This window comes from Lethenteron reissneri, chromosome 39 (genome assembly GCF_015708825.2).
Source record: "Lethenteron reissneri isolate LAM-NWPU_2019-01 chromosome 39, ASM1570882v1, whole genome shotgun sequence".
NCBI classification, from domain to species: domain Eukaryota; kingdom Metazoa; phylum Chordata; class Hyperoartia; order Petromyzontiformes; family Petromyzontidae; genus Lethenteron; species Lethenteron reissneri.
Window position 1 is genome coordinate 8,363,288 of NC_083817.1, and position 18,816 is coordinate 8,382,103.

Genomic DNA, 18,816 nt, shown 5'->3' on the forward strand with positions numbered 1-18,816 from the left:
TAATAATATTAGAATTTTATTTCTATTTAAATTTTTTACTTTTACTTACATAACTTTACCGAAAAAACCTAAGAGTAGGAACGAAAGAGCCTGGGCTCGCTGGCCCTGCAGTTTATATAAGAGGGGGGTGGGTGGGGTGCCAGTGGGGGCCGCCTTATGATTTATATTTAAATCGGCTTGACAGCCCTGCTCCCTCGCCCCGTATCCATGCAAGTTGAGATACAACAGATCGGGCCGAAGCAGGCGTGCACAGTCCAGCCTTGTACAGGTGAGCGGTGCCACAGCGGTTAGCGCACTGCACTCTAAACTCGGCTCCCTGACTCGGTGGCGAGTGACATCTGCACCGACACAGAGCTTCTCAACACCCACCCACCTTCACCAGCCCGTGGTGAAGTACGGTCAAACAAACATCACGGCCGACGTGGCACGGGGAGGCCTTCATCCAGCAGTGGATTGCTAAAGCTCTGTCAACTAGTGTACATATAACAGGGCACATGTCGTAGGCTTCTTGCGGGGCTGCATTTTTGCAGCAACTTCTATTATTGTACTGTGCTTCTGCGCTCCCGGGTCTATTGCTCGCCGCCTTCACCAACCCCGCACTTGACTGGCGTGGTGAAGTATGGTCAAACAACTGCCACGACCCGCACAGCATGGCGAGGCCCTCATCTAGCAGTGGATTGACAGAGAGGTCTGGACACACCCGCACCTCGAAGCGTTTCGCTTTTCTAACGTCTCTCAGCGTCCGTGTCTCTGCTGGAATATATCGCTGCTTCTGCGGCCGTCTGGAACGCTCTTCCGTTATTAGGAAGCCACTGGAGCTACGCACTTTTAAACCCAGATTGGAAACTCAATTCGTTAGAACTGCTTTTTGTGTTTGGTTTGTTGTCCCCCCCCCCCGCACCCCCGATTAGCACGGTTGGCTACGTACGGTGTGAAAGAAGTTCAACATATACACCATGCAGTAAATGTACAATTCCCACGTTACATTTCCTGCTCGTTCACCTAATCGGGAGCTCGAAAGGAGAAATTAATAATTACTTACAACGTGCTCACTCCCACTGTTAGCATCTGTCTTCTTTATTGCGATACAATCAACCACACTCAGAGGAGCACCAGACCCACGACTTACTGTGTCTTTTACTGCATTTTCACGTTTATTTACATCTTTTATATGGATTTATCCATGGCCGGGTCGGCACTTTCACTTGTTGCGGCGCTTTGCGACCGTTCAACGAGAGAGGGTCGCCGTGTCGGAGCGCCGTCTTGCCAAGTTACTATTTACTTGTTTGATTTGATTTTCTCCCGCCCCCCCCAAAAGACGCACCAAAAAAAGACACACACGCTCAACCTCAACAAGCCACCGCCCCACGGTGTTGGGCGTCCATCGAGTTTCTGAGTTCCTGCAAAGGGGGGACGTTGCCCCCTTACTCCTGCAAGGGAAGCGGCACAGGATCACGTGTGCCCACAATTTGAAAATACAGTACAGGGATCCTTCTGTTTGGCGGGAAGCGACAGGCTCTGTGCCAAGGTGGTGTAGAGGGGGAAGGAGGAGGAGGGGGGGTCTGCCAGGCGGGGCGTAGGATGTCTGATTAAATTATTGGGAGGGCCCAGGGTAGGGTGGGTGTGAGGTGGGTCGGCGGAGAGTCGGTTGGGTGGGTGGGCAGAGGCAAAGTGGCGTTCGCTCAGGTCTAAGTGCACTAAAGCAAAAATTTAGAGCCTCAAATAGCCGAAGGGGGACGGCCCAGATTCATGCATATAATATGAGTGTGCCACATGTCAGCACGTTCTCAGGGCTTATAGTAAAGTAAAATGCTCGTCATTCTAATTGTACTATTATTATGATGGTCATTGCTAATGAGGCTCTTGCCATAGTTATTTAAGGCAAAGTGCGACCCACACCGCTGGCCAGAGGGAGCGATGGGCATTTTCTGGCCTTGTTATTCAAGTTCTCCCAAACATCCCTGATGGGGTGGGTCATTGCGGTTGTGCAGCGCGGCTCTCCGACACGTGTTTGGGTTGTACCGCGTCTTGTCGTTTGGCACGATGTCCGACGTTTTCGCTCTCAGCCAAAGTAAGATTTTAAGCAAACTTTAATGCCCCTGGTGGATCAAGTGGTGGGGGGGGGGGGGCTAGATTCATAAAATACGATGGGTGCACTAAAATTTCAGCTTCAAACTCAGATCCTCGTCAAAATGTGAAATCTCCTCATCCGAATACCATTTCTGTAATAAGTTTACATTCTGTTTAGTCTATCGGCTTGAACTGAATTCAGTTCAGAATTCAGCTCCCGAAAGAAGCTGCAAATCCAGCACGTGGTGTGGAACCTCGGGACGGAACGGCACGCGCGACGACATTCCAAAACGATCCAATTCCCAACGGTGCTTGCAGAGCACGTGGAGTGCATCAAGCGGAGGAAGGAGAGAGAGAGCGAGAGTGAGAGAGAGAGAGGAGAGAGAGGAGAGAGCGAGCGAGAGAGAGCTGCGTTCTCCAAAAACTTGCCGTGGCCCTGGAGAGAGAAAGCGCCACCACCGGAGGCCCCCTTTGTGAGCCGTCTCTTGCCGGCCGGTGGTGGTCTAATTGCCCCCGGATTGTGACTTGTGATGGCTGCTTAAAGTGTTCAGAATTACAGGCCTTCCCCAGAGCACATTGCCAAAGCTAATTTTCAAGTAATTTTCAGTCGTTACAAAAAAAAAAAGAAATACCTGTAAATCATCTTCGGGGGTTATTTTTTTTTGGTGAAATTCAGGCTGGGAAAAAAATAATGAACTCAACAAGTCGTCATTAATTTATTGAAAACATCATGGCAATTTTTTTTTGGAGGGGCGTGTGGAGGAAGAGTGGAGGGGGGGGGATTATACTGCCGTTAACGTGTTACAGATCACGGGGTTTTTTTTTTGGGCCAGTCTGGCTCCCCATGCATGCATTCTTAATGAGCTGATCGTTACAGCTACGTGTGATTAATTCAATTAATTAAAGATGAGACAGTAATGGTAGGGCCGGTGGCATGGCTGACAGTTTTCTTCTCACGTGCGCCCATCCTGCGTTGTAACGCACCATTGGTGTTTATTTTTCTAAATGTATCGAAACCTGCAGCTTTTTAATATATATACTAGCAGCCCTAAGTCTGCAAACCAATTATAAACAGTTTGTTTGTATGTCAAGTTGCGGTTTCAGCGACAGTATATTTAGGAATGTGTTGTTTTGCAATTAATTAAGAGTCCCAACACATGCCAAATGTTATATAGAAAGCATACGATTGCTCTTCTTGGTTCTTTCGGTAAAGTCACGTAGAAGGGAAATAATAAAATAATACAAATAAAACATAATAAAATAATTCTCACGACGTTTCGGCCACAACGCAAGCAGCCGTCCTCAGGTGAAGAACAGGTCTGTCGGAGAGACGCTGGACGGCTGCTTGCGTTGTGGCCGAAACGTCGTGAGAATTATTTTATTATGTTTTATTTGTATTATTTTATTACTTCCCTTCTACGTGACTTTACCGAAAGAACCAAGAAGATGAATCCCTGCAGTCACGAAAGCTTTAAATCGAAATTCTACGATTGCTCTTTCAAATGATAATCATTACAATTATCATCAGCAGCAGCAGCTATGATGAATCCACTGCTGGATGAAGGCCTCCCCGAGCCGTCGCCATCTCTCACGGTCGCGCTGCAACAACAATCCTTCCAGCTTCTGCATGCGAGCCGATTTCATTCGCTGCACTTAGTTTAGTTTCTTTCGGCTCTTGTCAACTTGTTGACCCTCCAGCCCACCCACCGTCCCAGCTCGCTCTTGAAAACGAGACCCATCCTGGCCTCCTTCACTACCTAAGTGTAAGAAAAAAATGTACCATGAAATGTTGAACTATCACTCCCATCTTCTAGTGGATATGCATCTTCTGGGACATGTCCCTCCGTCATCTCCGTTGGGCGCCGTGGTGCCGAGGAGCTGCTATCTCTCTCGCCTGGTATCCAGGAGGAAGTGGGTTCGATCCCGGACCCTGATGACTTACTCCTATAGTATATAATGGAGTTGGCGTGACCTCTCTTCCCGTGGTGGTATCGTGGAGTTTTCTCCAGGTCGTTCGGTTTTGCCCCCCCCATTCACATTTAGAAACAACGCGCATTTAGATTATTTGGCGGCTACTATAAATGCCGCCAAGTGATAATAACATAAGCCACTTCCATGAGCTGTCATCAAGCGTGGCCAGGTCACCGATGAAAAAGAGTGAACAGCTCAGTGGGCTTTACCTGATAAATCAAATTGTAATAAAAAAATGTCAATGTCGCACATATATACACACACCTATATACGCCACATGAAATGCCTACAATTTCGGTTCACGTTATCTAATAATCTACCCTTTTTTAAAGCAACTTAGCACAATTGTTTAATTGAAGGTATATAATATATGTAAATACAAATGTATTGCCAGCCCTTTGAAAACCCACTGCTGAAATCGTTAATTCTCAGACATTTATTCTGCCATACTTCCCCACGCTGGTCAGTACGAGTTGCTCTCCACTAATGTATCCATGGCCTGGGATATAACTCAGGTTTCCAATTTCCTAGAGGAGCATGCTAACCATTGCCCCACCGTCCCACTACTCCACCCCCTTAAAAAAACACTTCTGTAAAAATCAATCCGGAAGGTCACAGGCCAATTAATTAAATCTTATTCCCTTTCAGAAGTTAAACAAATGCTTAACCAACCTTATTTTTTTAATCAAATTCTACCGTGCAGTTTTTCTCAAATTCACAATGAACATAGGGGCCACACAAAGACAAAGATCCCCCGTATAGCCTTAACAGACTATTGGAGCAAGTGGTGTTAGCAAGCACCTATGAAGGCCGGCATGACACACGAGGCGGCCGGTGGCCAGCACCACGCCATGTTTACACACCGCACCAGTTACTCATTTGAGGCTCAGTCGACCTAGGGGAGGTCCAGGACCGGTTGAAACAATCGTCACTGGTGGTGGTCATGAGTGGAAATGGAACTCGGCTCCCCGATTTAGGGCCACACACACACCAAACACATCTACAAACATATGCATAAACATATTTTTTTATTATTCCACAAAATCAAAACTTTTTTTTAATGTTCATCCAGAGAGCCACGGCTCGTCCTGTAGAAACAAAAACAGCCACACGCGCCCGTCACCGCCAAATGAACCTTTTATAAGTATAAAAATATATATATATAACACGCACCAAAAGTGTAACCAAAAAAAACCTTTGCAACTGTACCGTTGTTTACTTAACTCGGTGTACTCCGAGACTATTGCAGTACTTGTCAGGGAGGCAAGCGTGGCAGAGACGTTCCTGCGCTCCTTAAATGCAGCCAGACGGCTCCCCACGTTAGGGTTCCTGGAAAGCAGATAATTTTAGCTCTGCCACTTTTCATTAGGGTTCCTCAATTTTCTAACTCGCCGTGTGTGTGTGGGGGGGGGGGGCTAAGCATGTGTGTGTGTTAGAGAGAGTGAGGTGGCGGGTGGGGGAAGGCGATTTTCAGGGTAAGGAAGAAGGGGGGGGGGGTCAGAGAAAGAAACCCAAACAATGGGATTGAGGTGTGTGTGTGGAACGGAGTGAGCACGGCTGTGGGTCCATGTTGTGGCGGCGAAGAAAAAAAGTGAACTTGCGTGTGTGTGCGTGTGTGTGGGTATAGGGCGCGGGTAAAGGGGTGAGAGTTTGTGTTGGACTTCTTTCGTGCCGTACGTAGCTAACCGTGCACGGAGGATGCGCGGTGAGTGAGTGAGTGAAGGGGTGAAGCGACTTGAAGGGTTGAGTGAGTGAATGAGTGAGCGCGGAAAGCGAGTGATGGGATTTCCCGCGCGGTTGGCTACGTACGGTGCGAAAGAAGTTCACAATGCGTACGAATGGGTGCACGAGTGACGAGCGAGCGAGCGCGTGAAGGAGTGAGCGAGCGGAGAAAGAAATGAGTAAGTGGGGTGCGTGACCGAGTGAGTGAAGGAGTGATTGAGTGACTAAAGAAGTGAGTGAATGAAGAATTGAATAGACGGGTGGAGAAGTCGCTGAATAAAGGAGTAAGTCAATGAGCGAGTGAATGAAGCAACGGGTGTGTGAGTGACTTGTTAAACGAGTGAGCAACGAAGTAGAGAGAGAGAGTGAAGGAGTGAGCGGGGCGAGCAAGTGAACAAGCGAAGGAACGAGGACTGAGCGAGTGAATAATTGAGCGAGGAAAGGAAGGACGAAGTGAGCGAGCTGATAGGCGAGCGAGTGAATGATTGGCCGCGGTGTGGGAGAACTGGGAGAATAATTTAAAGTGGAACTTGCCAAGTTCTGCTCTGAAAGGAACAAAAAAAAGAATAATGCATGAGGGTTTTGTACAGTGCACACGATGCCAATAACGTTGGCTGACGTTGGGCTAAGGTATTAATGCAGCGAGGAAGTTGATGGATCTGGGGTTGGTCTTCACAGGCCCCGTGCTGTTGTCTGCGATGCCAGCGAGGTTATTGAAGCATCCTCGCATTTTTTTTCTGACATCTGTCGGTATCGGGACGGTAAAGTAGCCGGTGATTTGTGTTGAACTTGAGAATCGCTGGCATTCGCTGGGGCCATTGTTACATCATCGGGACCCATGCCTGCAAGGCGTATGATCAGTCAATCCAGGTGCTTTCGTTTTGATCGAATCGTGAGTGTTTAAACAAAAATCTTCCAACGAAATATAAATATTTTAATTCCTGCCCCCCCCTTCCCCCACAAAAAATGCCAAAGTTATGTTTCAGAATTCTCCAAAGGTCGAGACGAATGCAAGGCCCCAGACGTGGTTGAGACTCCCAAATGTCTTCCTTGCAACTTTCCTCCTCTGGTTCTTTTCATTCGCGTGAGACGCACTTAAGAGCGAAGAAAATATTTTTAGCGGCGCAGTACAAAGTAACCGCTCAAAGACTGTACATTTAATAATAATACGCGCTTTAATTCCTATTGTTGGAGTTCCTTTGAACACCACGGAAAAAAACTTTTAAGACTGCCCGTAGAACAATAGCCGCTTAGAAAAGTTTCAAAAGAACAGAGGAGGAGGAGGAGGGGGGAAGAAAAAAAACCCAGAAAAATAAAAAAATTAAATAAACTTTTTCTTAGCGGGATCAGCAATTTTTTTTTTTTCCCTGTTGGGAGTTCCGTTTGAAACTGCGGTACAGTCGATGCACCAGCAGTGGCACAGAGTTGAGAGCGGATTCACACGAGATCGACGCAGCGAGCTTGGTGAGAGAGCGGAGGAGAGAGAGAGAGAGAGCCCTAGGGGAGAGCGAAGGAGGGGAGGATAAGAGAAAGAGGAGGTTTTTGTTTGCGTCCCACAAACAGAAGTCACGTCGGATCCGTCTCGTAACTCGTAGCAACCAGACATGATGTCACCGCCCGGTGAACTTGAACTTGAGCAGGGGCTTATGGCTTGGGGAGGAGGAGGAGGTTGGGGAGGGTTTTGGGGTGGTTTGCAGTGGGGGGGAGGGAGGGAAAGTTTGAAAAAAAGGGGAAAAGGAGTGGGGTGGGAGGTGGCAGCGTTTGTGGGGCGGTTAGTGAAGAGAGAGTGAAGAGAGAGAGGAAGGGAGGGAGGGAAGGAGGGTGGGATTTAGGTAGTAGGGGTGGGGGGGGGATGTTTGGTCGGCTGTGTCGTTGGGAAGGGATGTGGTGGTGATGGGGTGGGGGGCAACACCGAGCTCGAGTTGGGGAGCCGGAGGGGGAAAAGGATGGGGCGCGTGGAGGAATTCCAGGCAAGAGCAGTGGAGGTCCGAGTTCGCGCGGAAAGGACGATGCACAGCTGAGCCGGCCGCACTCCTCGTTACCGTTTCCACCCCCCCGCCCGCTCATCGCATCGTGCGCGGGGAGGCCATGGGGGGCCCGCAGACTGCGTCCCGGGGGGCCGGCTTGACGTGGACGGGCAGCCCTCGTTGCACCGTCGCCTGCGATCACTTTGGCCGGTTCTGCCTCGACACGTGTCGTGCGGTTGATTAATTTTTAAATTCGGTTCTTGTTTTTATTTTGAGGTCGCACCAGTTTTAGATAATGCATTGGTTTTGTGTCCCTGCGTAATTTAAAAACTCCGGACATCTTCGTGCTCGCGTTCACCGTTGCGTTGGGCGATGCGCGTGCCCTCGGTGTTGCTGCGTGATTCTGTTTCGGTAAAAAAAAAATGCTTCCCTATTTTTTGTTTGTTTGGAATATATAAAAAAAAAATTTTTTTGTTCGGCAAACAAAACCACAAGCGCCCTTTGTGTGCCCTATCGCCGCGTATTTTACAAGTGGCCGGGGAGAGAGAGTGGGGGGGGAAACGTGAAAAGCAAAAATGTTTGTGGCTAGCGAACTCCGAATAAACCACAGCCGCAGCCGCCGCCACGTGTGGATCCAGGGGAAATTTTGCCATCTGCTGGCAAAGCCCAAGAAGGGAGTGGCGGCATGCGCGTAACGGTGCCCGGGATATAAATAAATAAACGACGGCGGGCAGGGAGGTGGCCCGGGGTGGCGCAGAGGTCACGGGCGCTGAGCTGACACCGCTGCGAAATGAAGCCTCCGGCCCAATTAGATTTGATTTAGAATTCATGTTTTGTGATCCATATGCCGTATCCACCCAGCGGTTAGCAAATTCAAGTGAGACGCAACGAAGGGGAGGAGCTCTTGCATCAGGGAGCAAATGCTGATCGAAGACGTCGCGTTGGCCGTTACGATGAGTAAAGTGGCCCATGATGTGAACGGGTGACTCAGAGGTCAGAGGTCTGACCGGGTGACTCAGAGGTCAGAGGTCTGACCGGGTGACTCGGAGGTCAGAAGCATTGAGCTGACGCCGATGGGATCCTGGGTTCGAATCTGGGTGTCATCCGCGCATAATTAAATCGAGTTCTCGCGTGTCCTTAAATTGATGTACGTACATTGACGTACAAAGGCACCCACAGACTCGCACAGAGACCCATCAGAGACTCACATTGAGGCCCATAGACTCGCATGGAATGAGTTGATATTAAAACCGGGCTTTCGTGTGCGGTGAGTTGATAGTCTCTGCCCAGTCAAGAACGAATGCATTAAAAAACAACACACCACGTTTAACTTTGTTCCATCACGTTAGACATGAGCCCCCCTTGTAATGGATTTACAAATTACTATAGAAGTTATTATCATGATTATCGCTTCAACACTGTAACATAAATAACTTTCATTTCCTCTATAGCCCCTCGTTAGTTCATTGCTGGATGAAGGCCTCCCCTTTCCCTGTCAGTCAGAGTTGTTTGACTCGGCTAACTTTCAGCTCTGAGAGTTGAGAATACAGGGACCCCTCTAATTACAAACGAGTGAGGTTCCAGAGGTCCGTTCGTAAGTCGATTTGTTCCTAACTTTACTCCTGTAGATTCCAAACATTTTCCGTGGAATGTACATTAAAACACGGGGAATGGCTTTAAAAGTTGCATAATTTCCTGTAGATGTACCGGTTCTTCATGTACTGCAGATGTAGCTGCCGCCACCGCCATCTGTTGCGTGGCGGTTAAACTTACGACTCTCGGTCCAAACAGGCAACTCGACATACGGACAGGTTTGTTCGTATCTCTGAATGTCGAATGTTCGTAAGTAGAGGAGTTCCCTGTATCGCGTTGACTGCCACGCGACAAACATTAATCACTTTCTGACCCGCCCCGTACTGGACATCCGTGAAAAAAGAGGTTCGTTGCTCATCGAATCCCTCCTCCAGTCTAAAGAAAGATTCTGATTATTCTCAGTGGCAGGGCAGGTGGGGAAATGCTGCCCTCTAATGCATGGACCGCATGTCACCCACTTGAAGGTATTTCAGTGCTAGCTCTGTAATATCCACTTGTGTGGGACGTCTGAATACGAAAGGCGCTCCGCTTGAGTTCCGATCAGATTCTCGCGATGCCGGAAGCACGGTCGGCGTCAATGTTTGAGAAGAACAACCGTAGATTTACGGTGATCCATTCATAGACACCCCACTAAAATTATTGGGTGAAATTAAAGCGTAAACGACATTTTATTTCAAAGCCTCGAGACCCGTCTCCCACCAATCACAATACGACTCATGGCCCAGGACCGGTTCATATAATCGTCACTGGTGTTCGCCGTGAGCGGGAATCGAACCCGGGGTCGCCAGGTTCGTAGTGCAGCGCGCTAACCGTTACACTATCGCTCCCCACGTACACACAACAACAACCGCCATTTGCCACTAAGTGGCGGGGGACATCACCACGACGCTTGTGCCAGGCACACACACGTACACTCACACATATATGTATATATACGCATATATACACATATATGTGTGTGTGTATATATCCGCAGCGGAGGATATCGTCCCCAGGAATGGAGCTTTTTTTTCTCGTGGTGTGATTGTGCCTACGACGGGAGTGTGCGTAGGGCTCGGGACATTTTTGTAGGGATTTTCGTAGGTGGGCGGGCGGGACACCTGCTATTTTGTGGTCGCCGAACGCAAAAGAGGCCGGACAATTCCTGACAAAAGAGGGCTGTTATTTCGGCCGTGCCAACGCGACCGCACGGATTTCCGTCTTGCAGCGCCCCGTCCTCATTAACCAACCCAAAATTACCGGCCCCTAAGCCGCTCTCTCTCTCTCTCTCTCTCTCGCTCGCTCGTCACTCGGTGACCCTCCGCATCGCGATCGTGGGCGTCCACCGTCGTCCTCCCCCATCGGATTAAGCGGGACACCTGCGCGATTAAACGAAGAGGAAAAAAAATTAATTGAGGAGCGGGCCCCTTTTCCTTCCCCCCCCCCCACGTGACGAGACCACCTTTACAGTGGCAAAGCAAAAGGGCGGCAAACGTGCGTGTGCCAGCTCGCGTTCGCGCTCGCGCCGCTCAAATGGTGCAACGTGAAGCGTGGGGTTTGCGGATAATTTCTGAAAGGATGTGTGGCCATGCACCGACTGCGGGAGCTACTTAGGCGTCTGTGCGAGGCAGTACAGCAAGTAGGTTGAGTAAAACTGTTCGTACACCGAGTGGGGCGGGGTTTTTAGTTTTTGTCAAATTTTATTTCCAAACTGCTGGCAAGGCAATGTTAAGTCGCATGGATGACGATAAGGATGCTGACGACGACAACGATGACAATGATGATGTCCTTGAAAAAAGAGACGTTAATTAGCTCTCATCAGCATCATCATGATGATCATCAGTCATGATCCATCCACTGTTGGATGAAGGCCTCGTCAAGCCCGTCACACCATCTGCTCGTTGTCACGCGATGCAATGAACCGCCGAGCTCCTACGTGCGTGCCCGTATCGCGAGCACAGCAGTCAAATGTAACCGTTCTATACATCTTCACCGAATAATGAATAAGGTAATACATTTTTGATTTAATGGCTTGTTTAATTGCCTTGACTAATTGTAATAATTGATTCGTAATTAATTTTATAATTAATATTTCACGGCCCTCTGTCGATTTATTGCTGGATGAAGGACCACCCCCCCGCCCGCCCCTCCATACTGCGTCAGTCCTGGGGATTGTTTGACTATACTTCACCACACTGGGCAGTTTGGATCGGTGAAGTTGCGGTGGGGATTGGGAACTTGTGACCGGTTCGGATATCGCTCGCCACGAATGTTAGCCCTGGTCCCCGGAATCGAACTGGGGCCGCCAACTTCATAGAGTGCTAACCGTTGCCCCACCGCTCCCCCCGAATAACTATTCATAACATTGATCCCAAACGCCTCTGACAGATTTATGTATTGTTTACAATAAGACCTTTCCATTTAATTACAATGGGAACGTTGCCTTTATAAAAGCAAACATTAAAAGATGCATTTTTTTTGTTCTCTTGCCTTCAAACACGCTGTTCTTTTCAGTCCGTCAAATTATATATATAAATATATGTTTCCATTCAGTTTCTCGTTTTTCTTGGCAAGGCCCTGTATTGCTCAGAAACGAAACACTTGGCTGTCTTGTCCAACTCGAAGACAGAAAAAGTATACATATCCTCCACGGAATGTCACATAATTATATCCCTAACAGAAACACGAATCCAAAATAAATTACTTTCAACGCAGCATTCAGGACCACTGCATCGCGCCAGCCAATTTGGTTTCAATTGTGTGAAAGGGCTAAGATTATTTTTTTTTTCATCCAAAATGTTTCCGTTTCGACGTTAGCGCCGCGCTGCAACCGGATCGGCGGCGGCGGCGGGGGCGCCATCTCCGTTTGGGGGCGTCCATCTCCGTTCCACTTCTGCTTTGCGAAAAGTCGGGCCTGGGCCGCATCGTAAAGTCCGCTCACGTCCAAGTGATATTCGTTGGGAACACTCTCTGCAATCCGCTGTCGAACATTGGCTGCGTCTGACGCGCGAGTTGCACCGGGGTGGTGCGCTGGCAACGTTTGCGCTTCACAGCAGGAAGCACCTAGGTTTGATTCTTGACTAGGGTGCCTTTCAGTCTCGAGGTTATGTGTTCTCTCCCCCTCTTCTGCATGGGTTCCCTTCGAGCTCTCCAGTCTATAAACTGTAAGGGCCCACTAAGCTTTATAGCCCTTGTTCAGAAGCGACCTGGCCACAACTGATAGCTCAACAAAGTGGCTTATCGCGTGGAAATGTATAGCAGCCAAATGCTCTAAACGCGCGATGTTGATTATAAATGTGGAGGGGAAACACCGGAGTAACCAGAGAAAAATCCTTGCGACCACTGGATAGGGTCGGGATCAAACCCATGACCTCCTGTATACCGAGCGAGGTAGTTAACATCTCCTAGCCACCGCAACACCCAGTCTCTTCACATAGTATTGGCCAGCCATCCAAATGCCTGTACAAATACCTGCAAATGATTTTCCTGAGAGGCCTTGGCAGGACCCACCTGAAAGAGAGTCTTGAGACTGTGGTGGTGTTTTACCTTCCCGGGCAAAACAAGTGTGATACTAAATAAACACGAATGTTTACACACCTCGAGCTCCCTTGCAGGGATCTCTGACTGTCTGTAGGAAGGTTGCTCTACCCCGTTGTGTTGACTTGTTCCTGGATTGTTCATCTAACCCCAGTGTGTCTGCTCTGCCTGTCACTCACTCACTCTCTCTTCTCTCTCTCCTCTCTCTCCGCTTTCCTCCGCTTCTCTCTCCTGCCTTAGATCACAACTCGGTGTTTTGTTTTTTTCTCTCCTAGACCATAGTTTTGTAGAACGGTCACGGAGATCCGTCGTATCTGCTGGGCATCTGTGAAAAAGAGCTTTTAGCTCATCGGATTTTCCTCCAGCATGAATACATATTCTGATGATACCGATAGCATCTTGCTTTGTTTTTGCAACGTTTTACTTTCGTTGAAAATATAAGCCATGTAAAAAAAAAACCTACGGAAGAATTCTAAAACAACAAAAATAACGGAATTTGACCCGCCGAGAAAAAGCGGCGTAATTTCACGGAACACGGCGGCTCGAGTATTAGCCGTCTCTTGACAGAGAATTAACGAGAGGGCATGAGAGTCATTAATAAGAGAGTACAGAGAGAGAGAGTGGGCTACATGGTGGGGAGCAGAGGGGTCACGCAGGAATTATTATCTCGGTCGCCACGTCTATGCTGCCTTCGCCAAGTCACGCTAAACCGGCATGGTGAAGTATGGTCAAACCCCCCCATACCCCCTCCCCCCAGCCGCCACGACATGGTGAAGCGTTGGGTTTAAACAAAAGGCCTTTATTGTGGTTTGATTACCCTCCCAGTACTCACAAACAAACACGACAGCTCGCAAACTCTTCAGGCCACCCGACGGGATGACGTCACGAGTGATGCCGTCAAGAGTGATGACGTCACGGGTGATGACGTCACGAGTGATGACGTCAGTGGGATGTGAAGGGCGAGGAGGCCGACGCGATAGCTTTTAGCGCTGGTTTTTGTTTTTTTCGTCTCATCTCGCAGGTTTTGTTTTTTCGGCGCGATCATTTCTTTGATCGGTCTTGGCCGATTTCCTCTCGGCCAAAATATTTTTCCCACCCCTTCAATAGCTAGCGGACCCCCCTTGTTTTTTTGTTTCACGAACTGAAATTTCGTTCATATCGACACGGTCTTCATATATCGAGGGTACATCCCGCGCCCCTCTCTCTCCGTCGGGACAGACGCACGGGGAAAACCTCGCAGTAAGCGTTTAACACTCTCCGAACCCTCGTTCTTGGGAAAGCGTAACAGACAAAAAACGACGGCAAATGCACCGCGTCCCAATTACTTGGTGAAGCTGACTGCGGCCCCCTTACCGAGTGTGTGTGTGGGCACGGGGGGGGTGGTTTGGTTTTTTTTGTTTACTCGGTGATGTCACCAACCCACGGAATCAACACGGGCGCAAAAAAAAACACACACACACAAATCCAGTAACAGCTGCGGCTCTTTGCTTCCAAATTGCCCTCTTTTTTTTATAAATTCGGAATTTGATTATTTATTTATTTGCTTCTACGCCCGCCCTGCCCCTACGCACCCCACTTATTTATTTATTTCGCGCCAAAAACCGCCCACAGCCCATCTGTAGCCCCGAGACTCTGCAATCTGTTGTGGGCACACGAAAGACACACAGCAAACCTGCTGTTAGTAAAGATGTTTCTTTCAGCGAGACGGATCCTGAACAGTTTAACACACTCCTCTTTTTTTTTTTAACCTTAAAACGCTATTTTGTTTGGCTTCTGAATGTAAATTTTTTTTTTATATAGAATTTGGGGGAAATATTTTTTTTGTATCTCTAACCTTTTGAACAGACTCGGAGGGATATTATGTGCCGTCGGAAGGCTGATTTATCATTCCTGGCTGAAAATACGCGAAAGCATTTGCTGTTTTAATCAAACAAGAATGCCGTGTTGTTGTCTCCGGGTTTCAAGGGTGGAGATGATGCAAAGAAGGGAACAACAGAGACACAAAAAAAACCCTTAAGCTTGTTAAAATATATATTTTTTTCATGCATGGTAATCTGTTACATTTTCGCATACCTTCTTGTCACCTTGGTTTGTCGTGGCCGGATTGTGTGCGTGCATGAGCGTGTGTTTGTGTGTGCGTGCGTGTGGGTGTGTGGGAGCGTGCGTGTGTGTGCGTGCGTGCGTATGTGTATGCATGTGCATGTGGGAGCGTGCGTGTTTCTGGCTGCGCGCGTGCATGTGTGTGCGCGCATGTATCTGCGTGTGTCTGCGTGCGTGTGTGTGCGTGTGTGTGTCTGGCTGCGCCCGTGCGTGTGTGTGTGTGCGTGTGTGTGTGCGTGCGTGTGTGTGCGCGCATGTGTCTGCGTGTGTCTGCGTGCGTGTGTGTGCGTGTGCGTGCGTGTGTGTGTGCGTGCGTGTGTGTGCGCGTGTGTGGCAGAGGTAGAAAGGAAACCAGCGAGAGGAGAAAAAAAAAACTGCGGCAAATAAATAAATATCGGGGCTTTACAAGGAGCTGTCAGTGTGATGATGCAGCCAAGTCGACAGAAGGCGCGCAAAATAGAACAGCTGTACGATACAGCATTCCACTTGCTATCCCCATGCTTGCCATCCAAACCCCACCCCATACCATCCCGTCTCCTCTCCTCCATCCGCCCAGCGCTCTCTCACACTCTCTCTCTCTCTCCCACTCTCTCTCCCAAACCAAACCCCCCTCTCGCTCGCTCTCCATCCGTCCACGCTTGCCTGCTCTATCCATGTTTGACCTCTCCCTATCTCTCACCGCCTCTGAACCACTCCACCTTCATCTGCCTTCCGCTCTTCCTTTCGCTCTTCCTTTCTCGGGCTTTTGTCATTCCAACCTCGCCGTGCCCTCCGTGTCTCCTGCCATTCTCACCGCCAGTTCTGTCCTTGCGGCGTTCTCCACATTCTCCATATTTGTGACTCAACCTTCCTCGGTCTCAGCCTCCAATATCCCACGCACCTCCGATGGGCGCGGTTGGCTACGTACGGTGCAAAAGAAGTTCACCGTACATACACAGCACATGCTCGCTCTCTTGCTCTGTGTCTCTCTCTAGCTCTCTCCAGCTCTCTCTTCTCTCTCTCTCTCCCCCTCCCCGTCTCACCACCCCCTACACACACACACTCACACACTCACACTCTCTCTCGCGGGTGTGCACACGGAATTGAGGTGGGCTCGCGCCAGCCTAACAGATGCACAACTCACATGGCTCTGGGACACTGGGCTCAAAGCGGAGCAGGACGGGACGAGACAGGGATGGTTTCTACGGTGGGGGGGGGGGGGGGTAGTGGGGGGTGGAGGGGGAGGGTGCACTGGCGAGGAGGAGAAGAAGGGGAGGAGAGGGAGGGAGGGAGTGAAGGAGAGCGACCATGCGAGCTGAGCAGGCGGGTGGGGTATTACGGGGGGTGCATGTGGCGCGGTGGTTGCGGGTCGGAGGAGAGCCGGGCCCACGTGTGCCCGTGAGCGTTCGTCGGGAAAAGCGCAGAGGGATGGTGCGGGGGGAGGCTGTGGGAATTGCGGGTATGGTCGGTGAGCAGGTGACCAGACGCATGTCCTCAGGCATCTGGCTTTTAACGCCGCAAACAGCACACACGCACACCATCTCTCAGGGAGAGGAGGCTTATCGTTATTTCATTATTATTATTATTTTCTCACAACTGTTCTCAGAGCGTGTGTGTGTGTGTGTTTATATTTTTTTATTTATTCGCTCAGATTAATTTTCAGCGATGTGTCAGCGTCCCATCGATTGTGCCCGTTTGGTACCACGATCCATTATGCACCGTGCTGTGGTCTCTGTGTTGTTTGCTGTGTTGTTGTTGCGTGCTCTGGGCTTGTCCTGTTAGCGTGGCGGGGGAGAAAGCCAGACGGCTTGTTTCATGTGCATTACGCTAAAACACACAATGTACCTTGTGTGGGCTTCCCTTCATATGGCTGATTCTATCAACCTATTCGAATTTGAACATTACGTGGACACAATTTCAACTATATGCCACCCTATTATATATTTTAGCCATTCAAAAACCCGGCTTGCGTTAGTTTTTTCTCACGTGGCACGCACCAAAAAAATACGACCCCCTTTTTTTTTGTTCCGTTTAAAGAGGGGCTGCGATCATTATAAATGTGAATACATTTTCGGTAATTGGAATGATGATAATATTAATGCAGTCACGCACTTGGCTGCTTTCCGTGGGCAAACGGAGTCGTGGGCATGCAAGCGGATTTCCCATTTGTCGCAAAAACGATTCATTTGCGCCGGGGAGAATGTTTTCACAGCTCTCAGTAAGCCAAACAGCCCCTTCACCTTCTGCGTTGACCATCTGCAGTTTCCATTGTTGACAGGTAAATGTTGAATGCCCAGGTTATTCATCTATTAGCTATTATTGGCGAATGTAATGCGGTGGCGCAGACCGTACAGCAGACATCCCATATGCCCGAGCGTCGTAAATTTTAGGGTATAATTAGCGGGTGCAGAAGGGGGGGACGGACAAAAAAAGTTTCATCAGAATGTTTTAGAAAACAGGCATTTGAGCCAATGTTTTCGACCGATATTTCAAAAGCCATTAGTGCAACGAACAAAAACGAAATCTGAAATAAAAAATATTGTTGGGTTTTTTTGTACTTTTATTTTCTATGCATCGATGATAGATTACTAAATCTATTCAAATGAAAGAAATTCAGGCTATTGCATTGGCAATGGGTGTACCAATGCAACCTGAAAATAAAATTCGCCATGTTTTGCTATAACGCTACCTTACATCAAGAGGAATTTTCTTTTTTTACCTGACGTTTCAAGCAATGGCCCTCATTCAGGCCCAGATATTGGCTGACTTACAGAGAGAGGTCACGTTTTCAACACGTAGTGCCTAGAACACTGCTGGAAAATTGGAAGGAATGTTCACGGAAGAAGGGCTTTAATCATGTTGTACCTGGGCAGCCCTCTTTAAACCCTATGCAAGATGGGCGACTCATCACACCATTCAGGTAATTGGGCTTATTTGACTTTCCTATACTTCGACATTCTCGTCTGTGTGGGTTTGAAGTCAGAGAGCACAGACGTTGACGCATATAAGTACAGTGCAGCAATGGAAAGTGTTGCACTACCCACGTTGTAGCCACGCAGTCTATAACACCTGTTATGCATGGCGATAGCCCATCCAAGCACAATGCGGGGTCGACTTTGCTAAGCTTCCTAGATCTGGGTGCAATTCTATGCGAATTTAGTCATGGGGCTTGCAAGTGGTATAGCCTATAATATATATGTATATATTCCTTCTGTTGTAAGGCAGTATCACGGACAAATACGATGAGTTTTATTTTATCTTTACGGTGGCATATTTCTGAAATTTAATTAACCCCGTTTATATTTTCTTTCCCCTTATTATTTAGAACGTTTGAAATACCGCCGCCTGTGTTTTGTAGATGTGCATGCCTTCAACTGTAATGTGACCTTTGCCCTAAAACATAGTTTTCAATATCAATTCAGTTGCTGTGCAGCAGTCCAACACAGCAACTCAGGGCTACAGGGAAGATGGTGCCATCTCGTGGACAAAACATTACGGTTAGTAACAGACATTAATTATCCAGGCTTTTCGCCCCGAAAATCAGTTCGCTTTCCCCAGCCAATGGGATTGGTGTCCGTCCGATGAACTCCAGCCACGGGCTACTCCGGTGTGTTTGTGTAACCCACCTGCCAACCCGCACCCACCCAACTTCCCACCAGCAGGGTCGGCCCACCAACCCACCGACCCACTCGCTCGCCTGTCAGCCTGCCCACCGGTCTGATTGCCCGCCAGACAAAGATAAAGATCCCCCCTATAGCCTAAACAGACTGTTGGGACAAGTGCTGTTAGCGAGCACCTATGAAGGCCGGCACGGCATACGAGGGGGTGGGTGGCCAACAGCACGCCCGGCCGCCTTTGTCTCCCTAGTAGCGATGTTGACACACCGCACCAGATACTC

At 48.8% G+C, this 18,816-nt stretch overlaps 1 protein-coding gene across 6 annotated transcripts in view; it reads left to right on the forward strand.

Annotated features, from left to right (window-relative positions):
- LOC133351928 (nuclear factor 1 A-type-like) overlaps positions 1 to 18,816 on the forward strand; it is a 399,089-nt gene that overhangs the window by 370,449 nt on the left and 9,824 nt on the right. For all 6 annotated transcript variants that reach the window (XM_061567537.1, XM_061567542.1, XM_061567543.1 and 3 more), the window contains one exon: positions 18,341 to 18,415. In XM_061567537.1, coding sequence (XP_061423521.1) covers positions 18,341 to 18,415 — 75 coding nt within the window. The remainder of the gene's footprint in view (positions 1 to 18,340; positions 18,416 to 18,816) is intronic.